The sequence below is a fragment of the Mizuhopecten yessoensis genome, unplaced genomic scaffold, assembly GCF_002113885.1.
Source record: "Mizuhopecten yessoensis strain PY_sf001 unplaced genomic scaffold, ASM211388v2 scaffold9311, whole genome shotgun sequence".
NCBI lineage: Eukaryota > Metazoa > Mollusca > Bivalvia > Pectinida > Pectinidae > Mizuhopecten > Mizuhopecten yessoensis.
The window spans coordinates 162,017-178,147 of record NW_018407984.1 but is presented as its reverse complement, the minus strand read 5'-3'; the positions used below and the strand labels follow the sequence as shown (position 1 = coordinate 178,147).

The following is a 16,131-nucleotide window of genomic DNA, read 5'->3' as shown; positions in this document are numbered from 1 at the left end:
AAGAAGGATTTTGAAGGTTTTACCTCTATTTCCCTTATTGGGCCCCGCCCCTCTGCCCCCAGGGGTGCCACAACCACCATTTATAAAAAATTGAGTCCCCTTGGCCTAAGGATACTCCAGACCAAATTTATTCAAAATCTACTCGGCCGTTCAGGACAAGTAGCGTTTTAAAGGAAAAGTTGACGGACGGACATGGACGCTGCGGTATGGCATAAGCTCACCATGGTCCTTCTGACCAGGTGAGCTTAAAACTCGGGTAAGTTGTCTGTGTGAAACACCTGGACAATTGAACAATAGGTCTGGCTAACTGTACATCGCCCGAGGTGATCACCTGTCCACTCCAGGTAAATCTTTCACCTCGCTTCAGCATACAGTTTGTATTTATATTTTTCCATGTTTCCACATCAATCTATGTCTGATTAATATAGGGCATCTCACTTCCGGTTCATACAACATAAAAACGATCAAAAACAGGTTGATCGGTTATTATGATATATCAGTTATTTTGATATTTTTCTCTGGCAAATAGAATATCATAATTAGCAGGTTCCACTGTATAAAGTAAAATAAAACCACATTGAACTATTTTGATTTGTTCAACGTTTAGCATTACATAGGATTTTTTTGTGAAATATTGTGGGAGACTTGTTAGGGTCTGGCAATATACTGACAGAGAGAGAGAGTTATAAGGCCTTGCAATATATCCAAAATTTGTTTAGTTTTGTTCAGAGTATAATGTACTCATAAAAGCTAGTTATACAAAGTCAACAGAAAAATGGAACCTTGAAACTGTTAGCAATTTACAATGTAACCAACGATCAAGGGGATTATAAACAGATACAAACAAGTACACATTGTTTATTGGCAGTCTCCTTACTTGTGGTTAATGATTCGGTGGACCTCGAGCCATTCCGGGCGGACGCCATATTTGTAGAAGCGCTCCTCCAGATTTTCGCCATCATCCTTCTCCTTGTTATAATCTGAACCCCTTTTGCCCTTGATCTTGTGATAATCCTTCATGCCATAACTGCTGCCATCTTCCAGCGGTGGGGGCTCGTCCATGTCATTCTTGCGAATGTAGTGTCGATACATAGCAGGGTGGTACACATCAACCTGAGAAGTGACCAAGCATTGATTCATCGATTCCTCTACACATACAAAGTCTTACCTATAGAGAAGCTAAGATTTCTTCTTTTCTCAAGACCCATTAATGCAAATGAGATCATGTGAAAAGCTTAATATGTTGTTTCTTTTTTTGAAGAACCTTTAATGGAATTAAGGCAACTCAAATTAGCTTATTGATATATGAATTGTATAGCTATTTTATTTTCATCAGCAAAAGCTGTATATCTGCACGTAGTTCCAAAGTCAATATAAACTTGAAACCATTGTAATAAAAGATGTCTTGATATTTTAAAAATGCAAATATGTGTTTGTTAAAGTAAATGTATTCATTATAATATACAGTATCAGTTATTAAATTAAACCAACAACTAATCAAAATGGTTTAAAATATTTTTGAAAAATTAAAATTTGTTATCTTCCAGAATATATCAGGATCAGTCAATATACCAAGCGGATGTACTATGGAAATAGAAAGCATGATGATTATAACAGCTTACCCTCAACTCGCTGATCCAATCACAATGCCAGTAACTTAAATTGCGGAACTTGACAAAGAATTCCCGGGTTGGCTTGATGTTTGCCTGTTGTGAAGAGAGAAAAATGTTCAACATATAAAACATCCGACTTCTACAGTCCAATAGGTATTTTTGATGAGCAAGCATATCAATTACTTAGCAACTAACTCTTTTTTAACTTCCCAAAAGATCAAGAATATATATTAAATTAAAGCTATGGCAAGAACTTACAGCCCATAAGATGTGACTCACACGTGTGAAATTTGATAATCTAAAGGTTTGTATGTTAATACTACAGAAGCATACCTTTTTGGATGGAGGATGAGCATGGGTGTGATCTAGCTCGTCTAGTTTGTCCTCCTGCTCGGGCGGTTCAGTCCAGCGCCAGGTCAGTACTTTCTCCACATGACCCGCCAAGGGCTGAGCCTGAAAACGGCATCAATAACCAGTAAGTCAAAAACATGAAATTCAAAGTCACTAGAAAAATATCAACATCATAATCAAGTCACCAAAAATAGTAAAGGCATCACAAATATGTCACTAAAATGTCAAAAACATTGTAACTGCAATTTACCCACCATCAATCGCTATATTGATAAACTAATTACTGATTTACTATTAAGCATTAAACACATTGATTGCTAATTAGGAAAATACAGATACGACAATATATAATTTTCAAAATCTGCAGAATGTGGAATTAGGGATAATACAATAAAAATACTTTGATAAATCAATGGTACTTTATAGAAATACTTCGGTCACTTAATTCTCACTTCTACTAACAAGAGGAATAAGAAGAACAACTCACAGAACATCTAGGACACAGCCAGTCACCGTCAGGAATGTCCTTGACATGTGGGTTCACACAGTGCATGTGGTAGGCAGATGGACACTGGTCGCAGCAGAGTAGCTCGCCCCCGTCCTTACACACACGACAAAACTCCATGTGCTCATCCTCCTCCTGTTCCTTTATCCCTTCACCCTCCTGAAACAAACATATCATTTTATATACACTCTCCAGTTATGTTACAAACCATTGTGTTTAATACTCCACTTTTAAATGTAACTTTAAGACGATAACAACAACAACAACAAGAGGCCCATGGGCCTTAATGGTCACCTGAGTTATGTGAAAACTGATGTTATCGATGTTGCCAAATGAAAAAGAAATCACTTTGTAACAAAAGTAACTTGAACTACATGTAATGCAAAAGTTGTGTGAAAGATCTGGGTAGTATATGTACTATGTACAAATAGTGGTTCTGTCAGTCAGCTAATTTTGGTTAAGCACCTTAAGACCCTTCCATCTATGACGAATATTTGATTCTACTATATCTGGATCTTGAGAAGAAGGTTTTTGAAATTTTAGTCAATTTGACCCTTTTTGCCCCACCCCTCTGGCCTTTGGCCATGGAAGGTTTCTGCAAAATTTCATTGAAATTGGGTTCAGGGTTTTTGGAGAAGTTGAAAATGTAAATTGTTTCGCACGCACGATGGAAGACACCAGACAAAAGGCGATCACAATAGGTCACTTGAGACTTTCTCTCTGGTGACCTAAAAATCTCAAACTCAAATTCAAACTAAAACAAAGCCTTATCATGAATGTCAAACTCAAAGTGTTTTCATTTAATTAAAGATATATTGTGTAAAAATTTGATATGTTCTGATTCATGAATATATAACTATGACCATGGTTACAACATACTAACTTTTAAAATGTATGTTACCTGTAATATATGAACTGTATAATCGTACAACAATTTCAATCAAATTTCTTGTGTTTTTATAGATACTTATTTCACAATTATAATTATTCCCCTTATGTTTTTAAGCCAGCCCTACCCTGGAAAACTTACACAATGAGGACAGCTCCATTTCCCTTCAGGTGCTTGCTCTAATTCTGGATCCAGACAGACAAGATGGTAGGCTCGAGGACATGTGTCACACAGGATTATCTCCCCTCCCTGCTGGCAAACCTCACAGTAATCCTGGTGGTCAGTCTGCATTAAAAAAAAATAAAAAAAATGCCAAAGCTTTGCGAAATTTGACTTCCAATTACCCATAAGCAAGGATGATAATGTGCAAAATGAATCATACTGTATAAAAGTGGGATGATTCTGAGGAAATTTGTGCTATTTTGTCATTGCAAGTTTATTTCTCACAAATATAGGGTTTTACAAATGAAGATTTGATGAGATTAGCATTATTACAGAGGGTTACATTATTTAGTGGAAGGTAATACAGAAATGTATGAAACAATGATGAGAAATGTAAATATACACTTTATGTACAACACATGCAGCCTAGTGTCACAAACCTCGTAGCCTTCTGCATCTGGATCATTGGGAAATTTGTTGGTAGTCTTGGTCTTCTTCCTACTACCCCTGCCGCGCCCCTTCTTGGTCTTCGGTTTTCGCCTTGGTACTGGCTCTGCCTCCTTGACCGCCTCCTGCAACAAGGAAGCCTCTTCCAGCTGACGCTCAAACTCCTCGTCACTTGTGTTGAAGGCTGCATCTTCATCCTGCAATTTTTTTAGGAAAAGCTATATATATTTATGGCACTCCAGACCAGATTTCTTTTCCTTTATTGGCACATGACCCTCTGATAGAAAATGTTATAGAGACCTCAATACATCACATTTATATAACGTCATTGACAGCAATTACATTATTTAATGGCACTTAACACACAAGATTGATAATAAAGCATATTTTGATTGCTAAAATTCATATGTAAGCCTTTTTCAGGAATCCTTGGTTATTTAAATTTGTTAAATAGTTTGTTATTGACCCACCGCTGGAACATATAGAGTCACTTAGAATTACAAATTGGAAAGCCTTCTACAATGCTGAGCCTCTTATATTTCTTAATAGGAAAGGCTTAATGCTGAGCCTTCTTATATTTCTTAATAGGAAAGTCTAAATGCTGAGCCTCCTATATTTCTTACTGGGAAAGTTTTAATGCTGAGCCTCTTATATTTCTTACTGTTTAAATTTTAATGCTGAGCCTCCTATATTTCTTACTGGGAAAGTTTTAATACTGAGCCTCCTATATTTCTTACTGGTTAAGTTTTAATGCTGAGCCTCCTATATTTCTTACTGGGAAAGTCTTAATGCTGAGCCTCCTATACTTCTTACTGGGAAAGTTTTAATACTGAGCCTCCTATATTTATTACTGGGAAAGTTTTAATACTGAGCCTCCTATATTTATTACTGGGAAAGTTTTAATACTGAGCCTCCTATATTTATTACTGGGAAAGTTTTAATGCTTAGCCTCTTATATTTCTTACTGTTTAAGTTTTAATGCTGAGCCTACTATATTTCCTACTGGGAAAGTTTTAATGGTGCGCCTCCTATATTTCTTACTGGGAAATTTTTAATGCTGAGCCTCCTATACTTCTTACTGGGAAAGTTTTAATGCTGAGCCTACTATATTTCCTACTGGGAAAGTTTTAATGCTTAGCCTTCTATATTTCTTACTGGGAACGTCTTAATGCTGAGCCTCCTATACTTCTTACTGGGAAAGTTTTAATACTGAGCCTCCTATATTTATTACTGGGAAAGTTTTAATGGTGCGCCTCCTATATTTCTTACTGAGAAAGTTTTAATGCTGAGCCTTCTATATTTCTTACTGGGAACGTCTTAATGCTGAGCCTCCTATCTTTCTTACTGGGAAAGTTTTAATGCTGAGCCTCCTATATTTCTTTTTAACTCCATTGTTATAGTGGGAATTACATTGTACTTAAATACATTTGCACCAAGACATATATTTCTAGAAAGAAAAGAAAAAACGGTGGGGACAGACAATATAAATTGAAAACATATCATTCTTTCTAATTTCTTAGATCAGCATTAATCTATTTCAATACACTAACTGAAGCACTCTTCTTCACTTTTTTCTTTTTCTTGTTGATTTTTATCTTGAGGGGAGCAACTGTTTTCTTTGACTTAGATTTCTTTCTTGGCTTCTCCTCTATTGGTGCCTCATCCTGAGGTTCTGTATCCTCGTCGCCTGTAACAAGACATACCAAAACTGAACATCAGTAAGGCATAATATCAACGAAAAATATTATTTCGGATTATTTCCTCCTTTTTTATTAAAGAATAAAATGTGTACGACTGTTTAGAAAACCTTGGCTTGTAACATAAATGCAATGATGTATCTATAAGGAAAATTAAAAAATAGTCTGTTAGAAATAAAATATTCTGCATCAATTCCAGCCTCAAAACTTTAGATATGGAAGGCAGAAAGGTTAGAAAATACCTGTTATTTATACGTATGCACAAAAATTTATTAAATTAGATGTAACACTGATTTCTTTTAAATAGGTTTCATAAATATTTCTCCTCCTTATCCGAAGGAAACAAGAACTTTCACTCTCACCATTATCCCTCAGAGAATCGTCTGCATTATCCTCTCTATCCGACTCTTCTCTGTCCTCTTTCTCCTTTACGGGTTCTGCTACTTTCTCCTTTGGAGCTGCACTTGTACTCCCCACTGTATCCCGTGTTTTGTTTCGAGCTGCTACCAGTTGAGCAAACTCCCTCCACTTGGCCCCTATCAGTGTAACCATCTTTGCCATGGGCACCTTGGGGTTTGCCTTCTGTATAAGAGGCTGAACGTGCTGCTTGAACAGCTTGTAGTTATTCAGGGTAGTGAAGTCATCATCGTCATATTCAATGTCAATGTTATTGATACCCAGATCATCTGCAATAATATCTGAAGGGCTCTTCTTTTCCTAGAAATGTGATAAAATATTGAATAATTCATTATGACACCATTGTAGACTATACCAATAGAAAAATTTCAATTCACGAAAAAAATGCCAGAAAATGCTAAAGGACATTTTTAAGGTAAACTGACCAAGTCCTTTCGTTTATATGCAACAAAGCCTATTCATTTGAGAGAAATTATTTAGTTGACCAAGTTGGTTTCAGTACCTTTTAGAATTGAATGGATTTCATAAAAAAATACGTTGTAGCCTACTTCATTTTAGATTAAAACCCAAAATGACTGTGATAATATCATAATAAGGGAATGTCTTGCGTATCTATCATGTTGAATACCCTAAGGTATTTATTTTCCTAACCTTTGGCGTAGTTGAAGGTGTGGATTTTGGCTTCTTTTGTTTCTTGGGTGGTGATATGTAGTCCTCGCTAACATCATCATCAAATCCCATCTGTGAGGTCAAACATAGACAGAGGTTAGTACAATACACTGTGGCAGGGGCGGAAGGTCAAATCTGTAGATTCACCAGTCAAGTGTGTCCCAGCTGGTCGTAGCATTATCTTGTGATGATCTAATTTCATGTACTAATAAAGGCTAAATTCATCTTTTTATGTGACATATATTCTACCTTCAAAGGTTTCAGCTGATATCAAATATAGCAAACTGCCTAACACTGTTCAGATATAACACTGCCTACCTCTTCATCGTCATCATATTTCTTCTTCTTCTTCTTACGCTTCTGTTTCTTCTCCGCAGGATCTTTGGATCGTCTCTTTTTACTCTTCTTCTCCGGTACTGGACTGTCTGCTACGTCATCATCTGTTCATATCAAAACAACACTTAATCACAAAACAAAGGATTTACAAGTGTACATATCTCTAATAATGCTATTACATTTATAATACCAAATGACTCAACAATGAATTTATTACCAAGTGTCATTACAAACATCAACGAAGGTAAAATCATTTCAAGGTCTACAAAGAACCTTTTTATGGCTATAATACTGAAGAAATGTTCCTTAAAGAAGAAAAAGAAAATTAAAAACAAGTTCTGAACTGAGAATATTTACAATAGAAATTTACATGACAACATCATATTTATAAATTGATATGACGATTTAGCGGATAGCTATAGCTGTCATCTCTATAACGATCCATTTCTACACTTTTCCACAACTGCAACACATTCTTGTTAAAATGTACAGCAATTGCTGACCACTCTAAATCACAAACTAATTTAGTTGCAAAGTCAGTCATAGCTATTTTTTCAAAAGTGGAGTACCAAAACATGTCCTTTACTTGATAACACAATTGGAATGTAAGACAAATCTGTAAAAAAAATTGGGGTCCCTTGATATGTTTACCCTTATTTTGTTACAAGAATGCAATTACAACACATTACTGAACATATAAGGGATTTTTGACATTTTCTGATTATTAATAGTATAATTATCATAGATTTTTGTAGAATATAAGTCCCAAATATCACCAATTATTAAGTGTCTTTTTTTAAAAAGAACTATATTAACAAGAAAACATTAGGTTAAACAAGCAAAACCCTGAATCCAATATATAGATTTATATGTACACTATGTATTATATAAATCAGCTTTGTGATAGCTGTGAAAATCTGTATCTAGGCCACACATTCAGTACAGTAATGTACAATGTACCGGGAACATGCATACGTTAACTACAGATTTATGATAAGAAACGCTATAGTGGCAGCGTGATGCTGGGACAGACTGTATTGATTGAGGGCGACACACTTTTGTAAAGTCGAGTCCCCAGATCTACAGTGTAGAGTTGCAGATTTGGCCTCTTTCTGTCTGCTACTCCTGCAGTTTTTACAGAATGTAGAATTATTGATTTTTAGGACTTAAAGCACAGAATCATTTGTCTGGTTATAAGACTCACTATAATGTCTATTCTCAAGGTTAGGTTATTCCTTGGGAAGTTGCTAAATTATATAAAGATCTTTTTATATCTTCTTACCAATGGAAATAGGTTGTGTGTAGTATTTAGCAGATTATAATGAGGTACTTAAACTAGGTCACATTGCATTCCGAGACATCTCTTTCTTTTTCCCTCCTGCACACCTATACTTTATATAACTTACGGTAAACCTCCGGTCAGTTCGAATCTGCGGATAGTTCGAACACTTATTTTTTTCAATAAAAACAATAATTTTCTAGCTAGTGATAGTTCAAACTCTGATTGACCCTATTTCGGATAGTCCGAACTTGTCAAATGAAGAACGCACATTTAAAGTAAGATTTTTTTTCGGCAAACTCCATCGATCGGCCCCGGAAAAATGCCAATACTTTGATCAACAGACACTTTTAGGGTAATGGGTTGTATGTGTGAGCATTGCATTACAGCTGTGACAGACAAACCATAAATATATGTCACAGATTTTAGCGTTGATTCATTTTTTTACATTGTTTGAAAATACATCGTGCACGAGACAGCCAATAGCAACTTAGGCCCCGACAATGTATAAATAACATGCGATCAGTATGAACTGATGTCACGCTGTACGGCAAACTAAGGAATCGCCCGTGTATTGTCAAATACAGTGTTAACTAAGCATTTTGATTATTTAATTGCGACCAGACATCCCTTAATTATTGCCAATCAAGGTGTTACCTTTAATGTGTGCCCTCACACCAGGTAGCTATAGGGTAGGACACGTTGTCGCGGTAGGGATCGGCCGCCCAGCCATTGTGAGTGACGTGTTAGCATTCATGTCAAAGTCCAAAAATCCACAGGTGTCCCAATTAGCGATGGGTAATTTTGAAAGTTTCAACTATGTTTGGTAGGTATCAGGACACAAGCTAGGTAGTCTAACTTTTGTGTCACAAATGAAACGTGTACTGACTGTTTAGGGGCCTATACATTGGCCTCTGCTTCGCAATAACGATAATAATTATCACGAAATGAAGAAAGTTTAATGATCAATTAACATTGAATTAAATAATATACTATCATTTTACCCATTTATAAATGTGCCATTGTTCTATGCCAGGCCGTCGTTGTTACGTATCGACCTTACATTGGATATATAGAGGTATACTCCGGTGAAGAAAATATGTCGGGGATATGTTTGTGACTTGATTTACACTTTGCCGAAAGTTCGAACTCACGCTTGATTTCTTAAGCATAATTTTGTATAATCCGATCAGGTTCATCAATATTTATTTAATTTTGTTCGAACTGACCGAAGGTTTACCGTAATGTATTATCTACTATCAGCAGTATTATCCCAACTGGTACAGTACTTGCATGACCAATGTACAAAGTTTTTGTGGAAAAATAATATTTTTGTTAAATTTCTAAACTGATCTCATCTTGTACTTGAACGCCCTTCTAATCTAAACACCAATGATTACTTGTAGTACCTACTTATACCATATACATCTATAATCACCATCCATATTGTGTACCTGGAGTCCGTTATGTAATATTGGGCATGAGAAATTCATCATCTTTCTTTTTGAATATCAGTACTATATTGATACATTTCTACAATGTACAGCTTTAATAATTAAAAAAAAGAACTACAAATCATTCATGTATATTCATAAGCCTATAGCTATTAGTTGACTAAGAGCTATTTGAAACAAGCCTGTCAAGCCACTAGCTTTTAAGGCAATTTATAATTAAGGCATCAGATATAGCCTTCCACACAGAAGGGACTATTAAATGTAAGTGCTGAATCACCTCTTGTGCATGCCTACCACCTAGTTACCAATACCTGTAATCTAAATATTTCTACAGAAATGTAGGACTCCCATCATCCATGCCCTGTTTAGCTCACCATCATATATAATTAAGGCATTATGCAATATAAATATAAACTGCATGCAACCATCATCAATATAGATCATTTGATTTGTATTAATACTTTTAATAGGTCAAAAATAAATTAAAGGTACAACATGCATGCTAAAAGCCTGCTACACATTCAGGAAATCTAGAAAATGAAAATAAAATTTAAAACGCTATGATGATCCTACAAAGTCTGAAAGCACATGTACAGCTCAGCACATACATATAAACACATGTATGCTTAGCATATCTATGACTTGTTGATTCAGAATATTTTTACATCAATATATGTTGAGGGGTTTTGAACAGGACAGTAATAGTTCCGTGAATGAAACACAGTTTCAGTTAAACACAGTTTCAGTTTCATATAGTATTCAAAATTGGAATGACAAACAAATCCAGAAAATCATCCCCAATTGACAGTCTAGATCTCCAGTTATAAATTCTGAAATAAATCTAAGAAAATGCAAAATTCTTATTTTCCTTAGAAAAAAACCCTAGTTCATTTAAACTCTTTGATAAAGTTGCAAATCACACTAAAATATAAAGCAAGGAAAATTGTTCAGAAACTAAAAGGAAAACTTTATACTGAAAAAGCCAACTAACCATGGAGTATTAAATGCATCATGAATATATACAATACAGAATTCATATGATGTACAATTTACTTGTAAGCATATATACAGCATTATACTGTACAAAGTACAATTCATATACTGCTAGGCTGTTGATCAGCTCTTCCTTAATTATATAAGATGTTTATAGCTGAACTACATACATATTCTGTGTTGCACATCAAATGAATGCTGAACTTAATCAATACATATAGCTAATTAGCCTGGGCATGACAAGAATTTTAACTGATAAAAAAAATTGCCATGATATTCTCGAAAGGGTTGCAATTGGTGCACCCCAAGTCCCTTCCCATTGAGAAACAACACTATTTAGCATACCCCTAGAAGTTGAACCCAATTTCAACTTTGCATACCATTTGCATCAAGATCATGTTGCATCTACTTTTAGTTTTATTGAAAATTTTTGAATATTTGGAGATGAACCCTAAATCTTCTTTAAAAATAAAACATGCAAATAAACCTCTACCATTCCAAAAAGATCATAACGAAATCGCCATTTTTTTCTGAAGCGTGTCATATTACAAATTTATATATATATTGTAATCTGGATAATACACTGTGCAGTGATCACATGATTTTTCCCCAGAGGTAGAGTCAAGACCCAGTTGAGAGGTCAAGAGATATAGAGGAGAGATAGAAAGTTAGTTATACAAATTGATGTAATAGTAGTTTTAGTTGTAGTTTGTACATCTGTGCTGTTTTACAGTTTATAGTTGGAGATAATTCAGTTTGAAGTGGAGAGATTGAGTTCACAATAGTGAAAACTTGTATAGTTTATGACAGATTAAAAAACTTGGGTTGAAATTAGTGTAAATATAAAGGTACTTATTTTTTTTATCAATTAAGTTGAACTGGACGCAGTGGAAATTGAGAACAGAAAGTATCAGTAATACAAAAGAGAATGTAACACTGGTGACCATCAGTGGAGTCTGGATTACTAAAACTAGTGTCCAGCAGTAGGGATAATTTAGAAATGTAACACTGGTGGAAGCACTACTGTAAATTATGTTGGTATATTCCATACAAATTTAGGAGGGTCAAATAATAATTTACTTCATTGTGTAGTTTGGGCCTGCTCAACACAAAAACTGTGAATGCATTTAATGTGTATTTATTTTACATGAATCAAAAATTATATATTTGGTGCCTTTCCTACTTTATTAAAACAATAACAAATCTTTAACAATCATGGAGGTAATCAGGAGATTTTCTTCACCAGAAAAACAAAATGAAAAAATAAAATAAAATGTTTTTTCTACCTATCTACCCTATCTTTTTGGAGCCGAAACAGGAAACACACATGTATATATATATTTTTTTAATTGGCCTAACCATGTATGCATTGAAATTTTTAAAATATCCCATGAAATTGGAAAACACAGTTAGGATTCAATTTAGCATGTCAGGCCCCTTTTTAAATAAACATTGTATTAATTCTCAGTTACCTTAATAAATCTTTATTTGGGCAAAGTACATGTACCTTGGTATATATTGTCCACTAGCCCACTGCCCAGGGCTTTATTGTAAGGTTAGTATTTTTTTTCCATATTTACTATTAATTAATAAGATATAAGCTATGCCAGTAGAATTTTTCGAAGTCTTTCTCCAGGGCTAATACTTTAAATTATATGATCTTTACATCTCAAATTATTGAAATTTCATGAAATAAAACTAACAAGAATTCCCATAATAATTTAGAAATTTTCTTCGGGTAAACATGAAAAACATTAGCTTTTTTCACAGGTATTTCCATATTACACCATATATAATAATTAAAACAAAAAATGACCAGCAACCAAGGACACTGCAGCATGCATCAGACAGAGGCACTCATTCCTGGGCTAGGGAGGCTGTACTTACAGGAAGTACCCAATCTAGACTCAGCCCCCTCCTGTTCAGGTGGGGAATACGGTGAAGGAGAGACATTTTGCGGAGTTGAATACCGCTCATCTGCAGAAAAATGTGTAGCTTTCATATATTTTCATCATAGTTATTTTCTTATTTACATCTAACAGTGTCTGGTGAATTTGAACATCGGACAGAGTAAGAACTCGCCGATTCCAACACAGCAGAGGATAAAGGTGGCACGAATGAAAATAGAAACAAACACGTACAAACATATAGTGTATGTTTACATTGAAACATTTCATTTCTCTCAACATCACTGAAAATTGTGGTATCATTTTCTCTTGAAAATCTAAAAACTTGACATTTTGCAGGTGACATTATAACCTTATTATTGTATTGAGACTGCAAAACATCAGTTAAAGGTTGTATATTGAAACTTCACCATATTGTTGTTTTCTTCATTACAAAGCATTATGTCCTGGATATTTTCAAAGATGGCTGGTAAATGTCATATCAATATGACTGTTAAAGCGACATTTCTTCATAACATATATATCCAATCATGGCAAATAAATCCTGTGAAAGTTTGTAAATAAAAAATATCTTATTTTGCTTATTGAGGGGACTTGCACTATGATTCTAAAAAAAATGCAAACAACACAAATTGTGTCAATTGTTCCAATAAAAAAAATAGCCTATAGTTGTGAGAGGTCACACAAGACATGCACAATTTGATACAATAACTAGTTGGAAACTTCATACAAAACTGAACAAGTGTTTCCTGAATTGATCAGGTTTATCGTGTTGATTTTTTTAATGACCTTTGTCTTCCTGACCATTTCTGTTTTAGTGTCTTTATAATGTATTTTTCGACAAAAGACGATACTTATAACTAAATAAAATACTACACTACCTGTGATTTTTGAAGGATTTTTCAGGTGAGTCAGAGTCCTGAACATCATTTTCAAATAGCTGAAGAATCCCATTACCAAAAATATAGTTTCTAACAATGCGAAGGAGTTCTACACACAAAGCACGAGTCTATAGTTAAGAAATAGATCTATGTATTGAAGGCATTTGAAAGTAAAATCAGGAAAGTATACACAATATCCTATAGTTTGACAATTTATGAAGAAATGTCTCTTTAACGATCACAACTTCCCACGGATGGTTGAACGATTAACTGCACAATTCCATTCCAACTACTCTGCATTTATAAAAATAATTATATCAAATATAACAGTTAACTCTGGGCTAAACAGTACTCTGTTTTGTATAAAAGCCACTAGACTAATTCAAAAATGGAAAATATAAGAATTAGCGCCTAAATTTTCTGTCAAGCTGAGGTAGTCAAAAAAAATACATGGACTTTAATTTTATCTGTAGACTGTAATATAAATCTAATTTCACAAAGGAGTAATGGTATCATGTTATAAACAATCAAACTCGATGTTAAGTGACAAATATGTTTTAATGATAAATCTTAACTGTCATACTTGTCTTACAACTGAACAGTTACAAAACAAAATATAACTGTTAATCAGCTGATAAGTTGGAGCACTTGTCTTCCGGGCATGCGCATACCGCAAGTAGACAGTATGATATCTATCCCGATATTTATCCCATCGATTTTGAAGTGAATTTTAATCAAACAAAAATGCAAGATACAGTATTTTTTTCCGCTTGAGCATATATTCATGTCATATAAACATTATAAGCCTTCGAAAATGGTGATATGAACGGGAAAACCCCTTCTAAAACGTAAATACACAGGATTTTCGTATCCTGTATGCAAATGAACAAAGACGTAGGCAAAGGGAATTCCGCTCGACTCGTGGTTTGAAAACATCTCCTGTATCCGATACAAACAGTGTTGTGTCGACGTGAAGTTAAGATTTATCGCTAATTAGATGTTCAATGAACACCGATTTGTGCAAGATGTTAAAATCGTGCAAGTTTCAACTGTCAAACTATCGGGAATTCGAAAGCTCCCATCAGCCTAATTAGGAAATTAAACAAAGTGATACCTTCACCGGTCTCTTCTCCGACATCCATACTTTCGTCGTTTTCGTCATTTTTCCCCGCTGAAGCCATGGTAGTCGATGTCAGTGATGATTAATATAACTCCTCTGGAACAAATATAGCAAATCCTGTCAGCACTATTTCTTGATGTGTACAATATAAAGCATCGGGGTACACATGGGTTAGCGGCTCTATCCCTTGCCCCTGCGTCGCTCGAGCGATTTGGTGCCCGGGTTGATCATGCGCAGTGTGACGTCACTGATTGGCGATACATCCCATAATTTCCGATTTTTGGCTTATAACCTATCACGTGACCAAACTGCATTTTTTTGTCATTAATTTAGTTACATATTGTGAACTACTTACTACCTGTTTTAGCTCTTCTTATTGGCAGTTTTGAGAACAACAGGTGCCCGTTACATAATACCAATTAGGTTAAATTAATTTTCTTGCAAATTTTCAATAAACTTCTGGAATCATATGCTACGTTCAATTTAAGTTGAATCCATAAATCATGCATAATTTAAGTATACGAACGATATCTATGTTATATATGCACTAAGCGCTCTTACCTAAATTCGTGATACACGTATTGATTAATCTATATCAATATGTAATCTACACTTGTCAGATATGTTTTATTTAGATTCACACGACACATCACTTAGTAAATATCACGTGCTCCTTTGTAACCAGACTAAACGTACGTCCGGCAACAAAACATACGTAACATATTATACTGAATATATAACAATAAAGTCACAAAAGTCCTTCTTTATAATCGATCGAATAAGACAATTCCCATTATACAAATTATAGGACAAAAATCTCGGTGTGGAGTACTTCTTGAGGAGAATACAGCGGGCCGTAAAAAAAACATTTTTGAAATGTAACTTTATTTTACAACAATTGCAAAATAAGTTCTATCATCTTTTCACTCTTGTTGGCACGGATGGTAGCGCGCAGGGGGTCTTAGTGTGGGAGGAAACCGGAGTTCCCGGAAAGACCCGTGTGGTCAGGCAAGTGACCCCAAGCGTTTTCACGTCTGATGGGGGAATCGAACCCCGGCCGTCTTGCTGAATTAAAGGCCAGTGCGCTATATATATATCCCGACTGCGCCATTCGACCACCCACTCTATTTCACGGTCTTTACTTTGTAACAGTTCAAAATTTCTACCTCTTTCGTGTACCCATTTTCCCGCTAACACTAAGCGTACCGATCCATGCTAATTTCAAATCTAAATTATATTTCGAATAAATAAGGACTTGACTCCATTTTCACACCCTTTACAGTACAAGAACTTGTCTTTGAACAGTTTCATGAGCCGGTGTCGGCGACAGGCGAAGCGTTAATCAATGAATCATTTCTTATGTTACATTTGACGTTTGTAAAAAGAGCGAAAACATAGATTGGAAAAGGTC

General features: G+C 35.0%; 1 protein-coding gene across 6 annotated transcripts in view; it reads right to left on the bottom strand.

Moving 5' to 3' along the window:
- LOC110457801 (chromodomain-helicase-DNA-binding protein 5-like) overlaps positions 1 to 14,943 on the bottom strand; it is a 42,413-nt gene extending 27,470 nt beyond the window's left edge. For 5 of the 6 annotated variants that reach the window (XM_021509218.1, XM_021509221.1, XM_021509215.1 and 2 more), the window contains exons 1-12: positions 14,715 to 14,943; positions 12,700 to 12,789; positions 7,069 to 7,190; positions 6,733 to 6,822; positions 6,027 to 6,381; positions 5,518 to 5,654; positions 3,961 to 4,164; positions 3,500 to 3,643; positions 2,452 to 2,628; positions 1,947 to 2,066; positions 1,623 to 1,706; positions 878 to 1,113 (exon numbers count right to left, since the gene is read on the bottom strand). In XM_021509218.1, coding sequence (XP_021364893.1) covers positions 878 to 1,113; positions 1,623 to 1,706; positions 1,947 to 2,066; positions 2,452 to 2,628; positions 3,500 to 3,643; positions 3,961 to 4,164; positions 5,518 to 5,654; positions 6,027 to 6,381; positions 6,733 to 6,822; positions 7,069 to 7,190; positions 12,700 to 12,789; positions 14,715 to 14,781 — 1,826 coding nt within the window. In that variant the 5' untranslated portion in view covers positions 14,782 to 14,943. The remainder of the gene's footprint in view (positions 1 to 877; positions 1,114 to 1,622; positions 1,707 to 1,946; positions 2,067 to 2,451; positions 2,629 to 3,499; positions 3,644 to 3,960; positions 4,165 to 5,517; positions 5,655 to 6,026; positions 6,382 to 6,732; positions 6,823 to 7,068; positions 7,191 to 12,699; positions 12,790 to 14,714) is intronic. The other variant, XM_021509220.1, reaches the window with a different exon arrangement.
- Between the last annotated feature and the right edge of the window lie 1,188 nt (positions 14,944 to 16,131).